The 14,470-nt window shown below is 39.3% G+C and overlaps 1 protein-coding gene across 1 annotated transcript in view; it reads left to right on the forward strand.

Annotated features, from left to right (window-relative positions):
• LOC125459800 (MARVEL domain-containing protein 3-like) overlaps window positions 1-12,034 on the forward strand; it is a 29,761-nt gene extending 17,727 nt beyond the window's left edge. Inside the window, exon 4 of the mRNA XM_048546664.2 lies at window positions 9,432-12,034. Within this exon, the coding sequence (XP_048402621.2) occupies window positions 9,432-10,021 (590 nt within the window). The 3' untranslated portion in view covers window positions 10,022-12,034. The remainder of the gene's footprint in view (window positions 1-9,431) is intronic.
• The last annotated feature ends 2,436 nt before the right edge of the window (window positions 12,035-14,470 follow it).

A 14,470-nucleotide genomic window follows, 5' to 3' on the forward strand; every position in this document is an offset into this window, starting at 1 on the left:
AGGATTAAATGCAGTTTCAGATCTTTCCATTCAGGTCTGCTGGGTATTAAAGATTAATAATCAGCATGGTCATGTTGAATTGCTTTACTGAAATGAGCATTTTATGATATGTTCTTTACCTGCTTCTTATTTAACAAGACAAACAAATCTGGATTTATTACAACAGAACTTTGTTCATCACTCAGGTACTATATCAGCACTGTCAGATTGGACACAGTCATAAATTTTGCAGCCTCTTTTACAATTTCTCTTGAAGGAGGAGTATATTGATTTGAAAGTATCACTTTATAATTTTAAGTATTATGAAGAGAGATACAGTCTTGGTGTGCGTTCATCAAACAAATGCTTGTTCCTAAATTTATTGTTGAGAACTGCCGGCTACAGGCATCCTGGATGCAGACGTTTTGTGTTCTTATTGCAATAAAATTTTAGGGAGAGTTGTATCTCCGACAGTTCTTTGACTCCTTTTGCCATTAAACATAAAATAATTTTCCATTTGCATGGTTTTGTCAAAGCATAAAGTTGTGATACAGCTTACACTTGGGTGAGAGAATGGGTTTGAGCATTTGACTGCAAAATTTACGTTATGACATGGTGTAGCTCACTGGTGACCAAAAGAATGTTTTCCTCCCTAATCTACAGAGGTGGGTTTAAACTGATGCCGAATCATCTGCCACTTCTGACACATTTGAGAGATTGGAACTGAAAGATGATCAATTGAAGTGGCACGCATCTTCAGGACGATAATTTGAAGGCAACCTGAAAGCATGAATTTTTTTGTAGATTTTCCCCTCGTAGATGGGAGAAGCTCGAAGTAGAATTCATTCACTTTTGATCTGGATCCTGAGGATCAGTTTAGATTTGAGAAGAATTTCCTCAGTTGCAAATTAATCTTGTTGCTAATTTGTCAAAAACGTTCTTAACTTTGAAATTGAACATGAAAACTAAATTCCTTTGGTTTCTAACTCTATATATGTTTAATGCTGTTCTATCTTCGTCTTTAAATTGGATACTGAGCATTCAAACTGGTTCACTTTCTGCTCACTTACAAAGACTCCTTCAAAATTCCTTTGATTTTTAGACACTTTGAGAAAGCACATACCAGGAAATGCAAATTATGGGAAGGTTGTTTGAGTTTCTTATCCTACGTTCATCTGTATTTCTCTTTTGGTTATTTTTGAGTTGTGCCAAAATTATTTTCTGGTTAACAGCTTGGACTTTGTGTTGAAACAGTGCAAAGGCATGAGGAGAATGATCTACATAATTAAAGGCTTTAACAGTATCATATTTTCAAAGATAACAGATTAATCAAATACAAACATCATATCTGACATCAGTTAATGCCAAATTGTTTCATTTATTCAGTGGCATCCAGCTGTGCATCCACTCCACTTGTATTTTAATAATGCCACTTTTTGCTGCTATTTACATGTTGGACAAATGTTTGACTTGGAATAAAGTTTTTGTAATGCCTGATCTAACTTTACTTTGCTAAATGTGCTGATTTCCCTTTTATGATCTTACCTTCACAGAGCTGTTTAAAATCAATCAATTTACAATAAGAATCTTGATTGCATGTGTTATGATCAGTGTGTCATAATCTCCACAGTGTAGAAGCAGGCCATTCATCCCATCAAATCCGCATCACCCCTCCAAAGAGCATCTGACCCATACCACCTAATTCCCATGTCTAACCTGCCTAGCCTCCCCATTCCGGGATGCTATGGGCAACTTAGCATGGCCAATCCACCTAACCCGCACAATTTTGAATTGTGGGAGGAGAACAGAGGACCTGGAGGAAACCCACAGACACAGGGAGAGCATGCAAACTCCACAGAGTCACCTGAGGCTGGATTTGAACCTGGGTTGTTGGCGCTGTGAGTAGCAATGCTGACCACTGAGCCACTATGCTGCCCTAGAACTGAACCCAGAATTTCTGGCCACATCATTACACCACAAGTTCCTTTTGGATTACATGTATTCTATATCCATCTATTAATTCCTCATTAATGACATCCTTACGTTTCAGTGAACCTTCTCTATATCGTACTTCCTTACATTTTTACTCTTGGGGTCAAGCCTTATCATTTTACCACGTTTTTTTATGTCATGGTTTGACACTGTCAGGTTGCTCACTTTTCTAAATTATGTATCAATTTTGTTAGTTGATTGTGAAGGGAATTCACACATTTCTTTGGAATATTGTGAAAGCCGCATGCAATCAAATGTAGGCTTCATAGATGAAAAGCAACTATCTGTTAGGTTTCTTCCTTTGTTTCTAATGCAGAGAGAACCATTAAATGTTCATGGCTTTTTAAAATTTATGTAAACACCTAGTAAAGTAAAGGTAAAGTCACCACTCTTACCAGATCATAGGACTGCTCCCTCATTAGAGATAATTGGCTGGTGGTGGTTTAACCTGAGGGTCACCATGCCTCAGGTGAGGGGAAGAGGTTGAGAAGGAATTTTTTTAAAATCTCAGAAATACACTTTATTCATAAGAATATCTTTATATATGTATGTAGTCACTAAAGTAGTTTAGTTCTGTACAGTAGCATATGAAGAAAGAAACAAACATTGGAGTTTGACGCTGTTCAGCAAACAAACCAAAGGCATTTCTTACCTGTACTTGATTTAAAAAATGAGAGGCATGGAAGGGTCTGATAATGGAATGGACCTCTATTTAACTTCAGCAAAAAGACCTCAGACATATGTTTTTCCCCACTGTACCTTGACGGCAGCTGCCCCAAGCTTTAGTGCATCTCTCAGCACATAGTCCTAGACCTTTGGATGTGGCAGTCTACAACACTCAGTTGAGGTCAACTCCTTACTCTGAAAGATTAGCAAGTTTTGAGCAGACCAAGGATCATCTTTCACTGAGTTGATGGTCTTCCAGGTGCAGTTGACATTTGTCTCAGTGTGCATCCCGGGGAACAGATGGTAGAGCATGGAATCCTGCAGCATGGAGCTACTTGGAATCCTTGACAAAAACCGCTGCATCTTTCTCCAGACTTCCTTTGCAAAGGCACATTCCAGCAGGAGATGTGTGACTGTCTCTACCCACCATCCTCCAACCCTGCAGCCACTTTGAGGGCAAAGTGTGGTGGCGCAGAATGTCCATGCGTACATGAAGGATCTCACAGGCAGTGCCCTTACCACGACCCAACCGATGTCTTTGCTACTTGTTGGAAGTTCTGGTGACAGAGCATTCTGCCAAATGACTTTGACAGTCTACCCCTTTTTAACCTCAGTTGGTGCAGGAATTGAATCCACACACTTGACGTCATTTGCATTGCAAGCCAATTGTCCAGCTACCCAAACGCTCAAAATATCAATTTTATTTTAGTAGATGTCAAGTAGCAGTTTGGCCAATGCTTGTATGTTCACTCTATGCAAAGTTACATGAAGTTCACTGATGATCAGAGTGCAATCTTACCCATCCATCTAACATCAGTTCCATAGTTTGTTTTTTCTATGACTGGCTGCTGGTCAGACTTAGGGTATAAGATGGTCATTCTGTGCTTTTTCTGGGCAAATGTTATTGCAGGTTTTGACAGTCTGACCACTTGTACCAGAACTTCTTGTAAGTACTGATATCCCGCCTTCAGTTTGCTGTATTTTTTAATCATTTTTCTCCATCTATAAATCAGTTTTGAGATTAGACTCTTCCACAAAGAAGAAATATATTTTTTTCTTGTTTTGACAAAACTAGCTGTGTAATATTTTACATAACATCTTCTAACAGCATATTCCTGTTTGTGTGTTATACTATTTGATCTCTCAAACCTCTCCTGCCATTCAGTGAGAACAAGGCTGACCTTTGTTCATATTCTTTAATACTTATGGTTAACAAAACTATCTCAACTTGAAAATTAATCATTGGTCTAGTATCATTTGCTACTTTCAGAAGAGTTCCAAACACCCACCATCTTTTGCCAAAGTGTTTCCTAATCTCACTTCATCCATAATGAAAAATTTATTACTTAATTTTGACACTGAAAAGAAACTATTGCCAGTTACCAAAACAAAGTAATCTAACAGATAAGCTAACAAAGTGTGAAGCTGGATGTGTTCATCCAGCTTCACACTTTGTTATCTTGGATTCTCCAGCATCTGCAGTTCCCATTATCTCTGATAACAGATAAGCTACCACACTGGATGTACTCTTCGCTGTTCTTGAATATATTGAGCTATGATGAGAAATTTGTGAGATTGGTGTGAGAAGCCAAGATGCCATTTCCTCCAGATAAGGTGCTGTGTCTGTACGGATTGAGGACGTCCCAGGATACTGTCACAGTGCCAACTGCAGGAGTGGGACCTGTGACAGGAAGGATTGGGTGACCATCTTACCCCAGTGGCTGACAAGGTAACAGCTGCATTGCACTTTTAGGAGTCGCTGGGGACCTGTGTGGGATTTCTCACTCATCTGCCCACAAATATATGAAGGCTGTTAATGATCCCATTTGTACCACGTCACACTGTATCATCTCATTTCCCCATGGTGGGGTGCGTCCTGCAGCCTGGGCAGAAAGATCTGCTAATATAGTTATCTACACCTGGATACAGGGTGCTAAGACTGTACACATGTCACACTGAGAGAGTCATATCACAGTACAGCTCAGTTTAGTAATAGAAAGTGGTTCCATTCCATCAATGTGCAATTTCTGTGATCATTGGTCCCACTTTCTAGAAGTTTGTACACCATGCCCTGGCAGCTGCCACGGTGCTTATAGCCATGGGAACCCTCGTGTGTTTTCTGTGCCTAACCAGATGTTTGACAAGGATTTTTATTTGGAGATGAGTCTACCTACTGTGATCATAGTTGATGACTCTGATACACAACCCCCTGACTGAGGCGGAGAGCAGATACAATGTGACCCATTCTTCAAACAATGGGGAGCAGACAAGAGGCCTTCTGAAACTGAGACTCAGAACCAGATCAGTCTGGGGGGAAAGGGGTTGGGCAGTGCGTGGGTGGCATGTCCTGAAGCATACTCCAGACAGTGTGTTGCTTAATTCTAGCATGCTGAGCTGTACACAACTGGAGCATGCAATGAGGGGATTTGTTGGATACTGGAGAGTTGGGACAATGAATCTTATGAGGTGGGTGAGGACATAGAGCAGGAAGATCATCACCTTCTGCATGATACAATGCAGAGTACCAAGTCAGCCAGGAATGAATGGACATTTGGTTTCAGTAGATGTGAGCTGGCTGCAGTGATCGCTCATTGACTGTAGAATTCTTTGTGCTTGATATGAAAGCAGTTTGTTTCTGTCCCAAGAGGCAAATGAAGTTTATTTTCTCAGTGATAATGGGAACTGCAGATGCTGGAGAATCCAAGATAACAAAGTGTGAAGCTGGATGAACACAGCAGGCCAAGCAGCATCTCAGGAGCACAAAAGCTCCTGAGAAGCTGCTTGGCCTGCTGCTTCACACTTTGTTATCTTGCAGTTTATTTTCTGTTCACTTTTGGTGCTTGTAAATTAAATCTTTTGAGGCAACTAAACGCTTCCTCATATACAATTGTCTCACATTGAACAATGATAAAATCCAGGCCTACAGTGAGTATTGGGGAAACAATAGCAGTAATTTAGAGAAGATTATAAAATGGGATGTGGCTAAGAGCATCGAAGCTGTGCGGTCTGGTTCTTAAACGTGTCAGAAAACGCTGTTGAAACTGCAGAAAGTGTCAGCGTCACCTCTATGCATTGGAAAGCATTTGTTTGTGACTGCTGTGCCATTGCAGTGGCAGTGAAGGGCAACTCTGGATTGCTAATACTTCACTGGGCTTAAGGCTGGGATTCCATGGCACCAAGATTGCCAGTATATCCTGGAATATCCCACAATATTTCTGACCATAGAAAGTAGGGGAATGGGACTAGTGTTGGATGAGAGGGGTGCTATAGGTGTGCAGTAGGTAAATAAGCAAGTTTAGAACGATATTGTAAAAAAATTCACTAGGCTTCATGGTTGAGAAACATTCCATTAAACTTGAAAATTATACTTTGCCAAAATATAAGATTTTCCACCTAGTGTGTTTTATTTTGCCAGAAGGATATACTAAAGAAATGCATATTTGTTCTTTCTTTTAATTCAACCATGGGATGTGAGCATTGCAAGCTAGGCCAACATTGATTTCCCACCCCGACTGCCATGAAGAAGCTTGTAGTGAGCTGTCATCTTGAAATGCTGCAGTTCTTAGTGTCTATAGACATCCACAATACTGTTCAAAAGGGAGTTACAAATATTGACCCAGCGTCAGTAAAGAAATGGTGATATAGTTCCAAGCTTGGATGGTGTATTACCAGAGGGTAACTTGCAGGTGGTGGTTCCCCATGCATCTGCTGCTCTAGTCCTAGATAGCAGAGTGTTGGAAGGTATTGTTGAAGGGGCTTTGGTGAGGTGGTGCCTTACATGTTGCAGGTGGTTCACATTTCTGTCGCTGCATGTTGATGGTGAAAGAAGCAAATGGTAAAGGTGGTTTTGGTGCCAATCAAATGGGCTGCTTTGTCCTGAATGACGTTGAGTTTCTTTCAAGTTGTTGTTGCACCCATCCAGTTAAGAGGAGAGTATTCCATTGCACTGCTAATTTGTGCCATGTCATTGGAGGACTGGCTTTGGGAGTCAGAAGGTGACTAACTGATTATTGATTTCCTAACCTCTAACCTACTGTTGTAGCCACAGTATTTTATCTAGCTTTCAGGATGTTGATACTGGGGGAATTCAGTGATGGTAATGCCGTTGAATGTCAAGGGAGTAATTGTTATGTTCTCTCGTGGAAGATCGTCATTGCTTGGCACCTGTGTGGCACAATTTTTTTTACTTCAAAATTAACGTTGAGCTGGTCTAGAGCTAATAATATCTTTAATGAAGGCAAGATCCTGTTTTCTTAAAATAAACATTTTAAAAAAATTAACCTGGCCCTCCAGCTAAACACTACTCCCATCGTTGAAATTATTCCATGGAGAATCTGAGACTGCCATACATTGAGTTCATGTAATGAGTATTTTCACCACAAGCACTGCAGTTGTTCAAGAAGGCCACGCACCTTGTCAACAGTAACCAAAGAAGGGGCAATATTTGTTAATCTGCTTAGTGATATTCCCTAGCCCAAGAGTATATTTTTAAAAACAGATATGTTTGCCCAGAGCTTTGTTTATGAGTATTATGCAGTGGGAAAATTGGTGGCTAATTCTGAGTCATGGGTGAACAATGTCTATTTCAAATGATTGTATTGGCCATCAATCTGAGGTTGCTCTGGTCTGTTGGTGGTCCCAACAGTATTTAATTTTAGCAACAATGTTACAATTTATGCCAGTAGCAGAGAAAAACTGAAATAATTTGTAAAGTTATTTCCAAATTTTAACACTCTTCCTAGATCCAGGAAGTTAACGAATGAACCACTTCCCAAATCAAACACCCCAGGGTATGTAGAGATGCTAGATGTAGAATGAAGTTACCACTACTCTGCCTGTCACCTCTGACTAAACTTTATAACAATATGAAACGTTTCATTTTAATTCAAGTGAGATTGTCAAACAATGTAGGCCACTGGCCATTAGGAACTCACTTCTGTCCAGCAACACCTTAAAAGTCAAATTCTCATTCTTGCATTTGAAACCTCCATAGTCTCAGCCCTCCTTATCTCAGCAATCTCTTTGAGCCCTACAACCCTCTGCAATCTCTGCATTCTTCCAATTCTACTCTCTTGTACCTTCAACTCATCATGGTAGCTTTTCCTTCAGACGTCTAAGCCCTTAACTCTAGAATTCCCTCCCTCATCCTCTCTACCTGACCATCACTTCTTCCTCCTTTAAAATGACGCTTTTGATGAAGCAATTGGTCACCTGAAGTTACGTGTCAAATTTTGTTTGTGAATGTTCTTAGGAAACACATTGGTATCTTTTTCTAAGTTGCAAGTTGCAGAAATATACAAAACAACCACAGGCTGATCCCGAGGGTCAGAAAAGACTTAAGAAACTTGTATTCTTGAGCATTGAAAGGATATCTCATAGATGGATAAGAGACCAGGAAAGCTAGGAAAGCCTAATCCAGCATGGAAGGTCTTGTAGTTGCATACATAACATACTGCCTATGAACTAGAGGTGCAGGGGTTGTTGAGGTGGATGACTTCTATGGATCAGATTGGTGCCACAGTGGGGTTTGATATCCGTTACAAGCCTCCTTATCTTACCCATGGTGAAGCTTGTGGCATTGGGGGTTGGATCTACTTTCAGGCTGGGAACTGAAGAAGAATCCTGACTACTGTTTCAGGTTAAACCATAACTGGAGGACAATGAGGATACAGTCTTGAAACACCTCTTCAGGCAAGAGGTGTGATTAAAAACTTGTATATTCTTCCTGAAGGGGAAGTAGAATCAAAGTATGGTGCCACTTCAGAAGACGTTGCTAGGCCAGTTGCAACTTTCGTAGATTTTTGGGTTGTAAGGTTGAACACCATCCTTTCCTTAGACTTATTTTTGTGTTCATACACGTTCAGTAAAATTTTGTTTAATAGAAAAGACCGGAAGTACCACAATTCATTGGTTACATTTTGCAGAATAAAGTTTCTATTCTCTATAAATAATGCTTCTAAAGAAACCTTGAATTGTTGTACTTTATGTACTGTTATAGCTCTCATGTATAATGAAAAGCTTGATACAAAGCTTGGGAACAAATTATATAATATATAGCATAACAGGAGTATTATGTGGGCCCTGCTAGCCAAGATATTTGCAGCCATGGTTTACATTGCCAGTTTATAGTGTTAAAATTAGTTGGATAATATTTTTAATGTCACCACCTAATTGCATATTATGAAACACAGCAGCGCCCACCCCAAATGCTGGAGATGTGAAATGATTTTTGTTGAATTTTAACATTATATTTATATTTTTAAGTGTTGCTTGACTATTTTAGGAGTTGGACAAAATGTAAATTTATCAAGGTTCATTTGTGATCAGTTACACCCAAAAGAATCTCATAACAAATAAAGTTTACAGCAGACAATGAAAGTGCAAGTTTCAAAAGAGATTTGGCACTCAGAAAGCTCTATTTCATTTCAATGATGTGTGCCAATAGCAAGAAAATAATGAAACAGGTGAGATGAGTCAAATAAGTAGGAGGCCCATAGAGGATATGGTCAGAAGTCAGACGACACCAGGTTATAATCCAACAGGTTTATTTGAAATCACAAGCTGTTGGAGCATTGCCGCTTCATCAGGGGAAATGTGGACTATATTGACACATTGGCAAGCCAATCTGATTCAAGTAAACAGAGCCCGAACACAAGGTCATGTAGGCAAAATTTTTAAAAACGAATCACCTTTCATTCACTGGTGCGTTCCCAGATAAAAGGAGTGTAGGAAGTAAAAGTTGAAAAATGCAACGTATCTAATTGATCACTTACATATGATTCCTTTCTTGTCAGGTATAGTTCAGATGCTGGAGATCGTGTTAAATATGCTGGTGTTGGTGTGTGTAGTGGCATCATACATTATTCTCTCAGGATACAGCAGTAATGGTGGACTGGCAACAAGTTTCTTCAGTATCAACAGTGATTATTCTCCATTTGAAGGGGAGCAACTCAAACAAGTACAAGAGCTTGATCGACAGTTTATTTTAATGCGAGCACCTGAACTCTACAGTGGCATTGGAGTAACTATTGCTATGTTTGCCATCACTATGGGAATCATGGTTAAGAATGCTCAATATTTACATAAAATATCCCTGAAGTGGTTGATTTTTGACGTCATTTTCAATGTGTTGGCATCCTTGGGTTACACAACAGCCGTTGGTCTTTACTTGTATTTTGTCCTCCAGGTTAATAGCACAGAAGTTTGTAAGGAGAGGGAACTTCTTTACACAAGGTATGGCCTCAGCTGGATGAACTGTGATTTAGCTGGTTCTGATGCTGTAGCAGCCTGCTTTGGAATACTCCTCATCATATCATATTGTGCCAGTGCAATACTGACAATACAATTGTATCAAAAGATGGGTCATTCGAACAGAAATAAATAAGGTTCCTAAGACAATTTATTCTATTCATGAATCTTTTGAGAAGTTTCAGAGATAATCTTAGATAAAGGGACAGTATGGTATGGTGTTAATCTAGAGCAGGAGATTGGTTGATGGAGTAGGGTGGTGGTGTGAGTGAGGGTGTAGTGTGGAGTGGAAGAGAAATCTAACAAGGGCTAACATAAGACAACAATGTGTTTCCTTAAAAGAATGTCTAGAAATTTTTAGATGAGGGGGGATTTTAAATGTGTAAACATGGGTAATCTGATTACTTCAGTATTGTACAAACATAAGATCATATGTTAACATTCTTAAAACTAATATTAGAGAGTTTTTACTAAGATCTAAATGGACACTATGAAATCAGCAAAGCATGTGTGCTTCAGCAAAAACGACCAGAGTTTAGGTTACAGAACATATGAAGTAGTGGTGGAAGTAGATCACATCACCCTTGAGCCTGCTTTGTCATTCGATATAATTGTGACTAATCTTCACCTTCAAATCCACTTTCTTGCCTTCTCCCCATATCCCTTGAATCCCCGAGACATCCATAAATCTCTTTCTTTAATAAACTTGATGGGACATCTGGATTAGGCAATGCCAAAGCTTCACAAGTTTAAATGAACAGTATCCCCTCTTCTCTGTCCTTAATGATGAACCTCATATCCTGAGACTGTGACCCCATATCTTTAAATTCAATGGCCAGAGAAATCAACTTCTCAGAGTCTGCCATGTTGAATCCCTTCTGAATCTTGTGTATTTCAATGAGGTCATTCATTCTTCTTTCATTCTTCTAAACCCTGGAGTATAGGCCCAATTTACTCAGCCTCTGATTATTGGACAATCCCCTCATCTCCAGGGCCATTCTAATGAGCCTTCCCTGTGTCATTGCCAATGCACATTTATCCTTCTTTATGTATGGAGAATGGAATTGGCAATACTACTTCAGTTCTGACTTCACCAAAATCCTGTGCAACTGAAGCAAAAGGTCCATTTTCTTAGGCTCCAGTACCCTCCCAATGAAGGTCAATGTGATATTTGCCTTCCTAATTGCTTGATGTAGTCACACACTAAAATTAGTTGTTTTACATATCAACAATTAATCATTTCACATTTGAAAAGCAGTTTGCTCCATCATTTTTAGTATCAAAGTGAATAGCTTTATACTTCTTCACATTATACTTCACCTTATTGCTCTCAAATTTATTCTGTCCATAGCTCCTTGCAGCCTCTTTGTGTCCTGTTCACAGTTACATTTGCATCCTCCTGAGTATAATCAGTAAACATAGTTTCATTACCTTAGGTCTTTTCATCTAAACCAATATCTTGAATCATCATCGAAATGGTGAAGTTGTCCAAAAGAACCAAATTTATCTTGTCTGAAGGATTCAGCAGAAATTTGCTGTCATGCCTGCAGCAGGGCTCCAGCAGCGAACTTACATTTGATGCCTACTGGTGAGGTGTATACTCAATAAAGCTATATCTTATTAACACGACTAGAAGCCATCACAGCCCCTGAGCTGAAGCACTCGCTGTTCAGATTGATACTTTATAGTGAGTTTAAACGGTTTTGAACTTTTTGTATATTTTTTAATTGAATAAATATTTGAATACTTTTGATCATTTTTATGTATTTCTATACACCTTTAAATACTTTTGAAAAATGTAAAATCCTTGCAAAACTTTTAGTTACTGCTGATAGAAAAAAATTGTGCTATTAGTGAGCTGCAGAGTCAAGCTGATAAGAAGACATGGCCACAGGTACCTGGCACTGTATGACTGTATATAATTTGGATTATTATTGGAGAATAAACTGAACATCAACTATATAATGACGATTTTTACCCAGATGGATTTGTACTAGACATAACTATTACAGGCTCATTACACAATAGTTTTACTCCTGCTTGATTCCATAATGTATTATTTCAGGAAACTTACATAAAAGTAATCGATACACTCATCTTCCAGACTACCTTTGCCAATCTGATTTGTCTGGCCCGAATAAAGATTAAATTTCCCATGATTATTACTATTACTTTGGTTACAAGCTCCATTTATTTCTTGCTTAATGTTTTACTAAATGAACCCTTTTGAGTTTTTCCATGATTTGCTGAAGGATCTCAATTGCAGACACCAGCACATATTTTTGCAGGTGGATAATCTCTGTGTGATCAATATTGGGCTTTGGGCTTGATGTAGTTTGGAGTTAAGCATATCTTTCTCTCTGAATAACTTTTTATCAACTTCTGGCAACTGTGACATCTCTTCAGTTTCTTCATCTAGCAGACCCTTTGCTGCTAACGACAGTGTCATTCTTTTCCACTCTTTCCTTAAAGAGCAAATTTAGATCAAGGACTTCATTTCAAGGCTAATCATTATCATTCTTCGTGCATGCTGTTCCCACTTCTACACTTTCTTCAAAGGAAATCCAAGATCTGCAGTATCTTCCTTTGGTCTGAGGAATGGTGTTTCATGAATGAAGACTAGCATATGGGTAAATGAATCAACATTATCTTGCTGCTAGTGGAGAATAAAGATAGATCAAAAGTACGTGTGCAGCTGTTTAAGAAAGAACAATGTTGTTTTGGAATGACTTACAGGAAACCAATAATTTCTAACCATTGCAGAAAAGGCAGTTTGACCCAGGCATCAAAGATGGTGTGGCAGATGATGTTTAATTTAGATAAATGATTGCATTTGGGTGAGGCAGGACTTATACAGTTAATGATAGGGCCCTGGGAGCATTGCCAAACAGAGATCTAGGGGTGCAGGTGCACTGATCCTTGAAAGTGGAATCACAGGCAGGCAGCGTGGTGACAAAGGCAATGGGCATGCTTGCCTTCATTGGTCAGCACATTTACTATAGGAGTTGGGATGTCATTTATGGCTGTGCAGGAAATTGATTAGGCCACTTTTAGAATACTGCATTTAATTCTGGTCTCCCTGCTAGAGAAAATATGTCATGAAACTTGAAAAGGTTTGGAAAAGATTTACAAGCATGTTGCCGGGATTGGAGCGTTTAAGCTGTCGGGCGGCGCTAAATAGGCTGGGGCTATTTTCTGCGGAGGCATCAGAAACTGAGGGGTCACCTTATACAGGTTCATAAAAATCATGAAGAGGGTGGATAAGGTGTATAGCTAGGGGTTTTTTCTGGGTACAGGAGTCCAAAACTAGAAGGTATAGGTGTAAGGTAAGAGGGGAAAGATTTAAAAGAGACATAAGGGATAACTTTTTCAAATGGAAGTTGGTGTGTGTATGGAACAAGCTGCCAAAGATAGTAGTGGAGGTGGACACAATTACATCATTTAAAAGGCATCTGGATGGGTATATGAATGAGAAGGCTTTAGAGTGATATACGCCAAATGCTGGCAAATGGGACTAGATTGATTTAGGATATCTGGCCAGCATGGGCGAGTTGCACTGAAGGGTCTGTTTCTATGCTGTACAACTCTATGACTCATGATCTTAATATGTTCTTTCTGGCTGCTTGATGTTTACTGGAAGATTTTTGCAGAAATTGAGGCTACAGAGGCAGAATTGTTTCTGAAAGAATGGACATGAATTTTAAATTAGTTTCATTAATATGCCAGGAATCATTTGTGGTGTTACCATTACGCCCAGGAAGAATGTATACTGTCCCTCTGTGCCACCTACTTGTTGAACAGTCTGGTCTGATTTTGAACACTTGTGTGCACATGAAAATTTTATATTGTAGCTTTGACAAATAACCTGAAAATGGACTTTGCTGTGGCATGCACTGCAATTAACACCAGTGACAGAAAAGGATTGTTGCCGATGTGGAGCTTTCCTGCTGCAATATGGACAAAAAAAGTAATGATGATTGTAGCACGTTCTTTTCCCATTGTGGCAGCTGGCTCAATGGCAGCCCTCAAATTAACAAATTGGACTGAGTCATATTCAGTGGTGGGTCTCCTCAGAAATTCTCTGTTGCCTTGGATAAAGAAGTCTGTCTGGGACTCTTGTGGTACAATGGTGATGTCCCTATCACTGAATCAGCAGGCCCAGTTTCAAGCCACATCTACTCCAGTGGTGTGTCACAATATATCTGGACAGGTTGAATTTTTAAAAAAGTCTGTAAAATTTGTCTCCTTGCAAAGTCTGCCTTTTGCACTGCACTGCATTTAATAAAGTCTTTTTTAGACTGTAAAGTTCTAATCTGGCACTATCTAGCATCCTGAATGCAATGCTATCCAGCTCATCTTTCAAATTTCTATCTTGACAACTATCAGCAACAGTTGAATTAAATACTATTAAATCATTTACAAAAGAATCAGTAGTTTCCCCCGGCTTCTGCTTGTGCCGATTAAACTTTGCCCAATCTATAACAGGGATTTGTCTCAAACTGAAATAGGAGTTGACAGCTTGTATTACATTGTCATATTTGGCATTTTTTTGTCTTGTCTGATGAGAATATTTGGAACTGCTGAC

Source organism: Stegostoma tigrinum, chromosome 16, assembly GCF_030684315.1.
Source record: "Stegostoma tigrinum isolate sSteTig4 chromosome 16, sSteTig4.hap1, whole genome shotgun sequence".
Classification (NCBI taxonomy): Eukaryota; Metazoa; Chordata; class Chondrichthyes; order Orectolobiformes; family Stegostomatidae; genus Stegostoma; species Stegostoma tigrinum.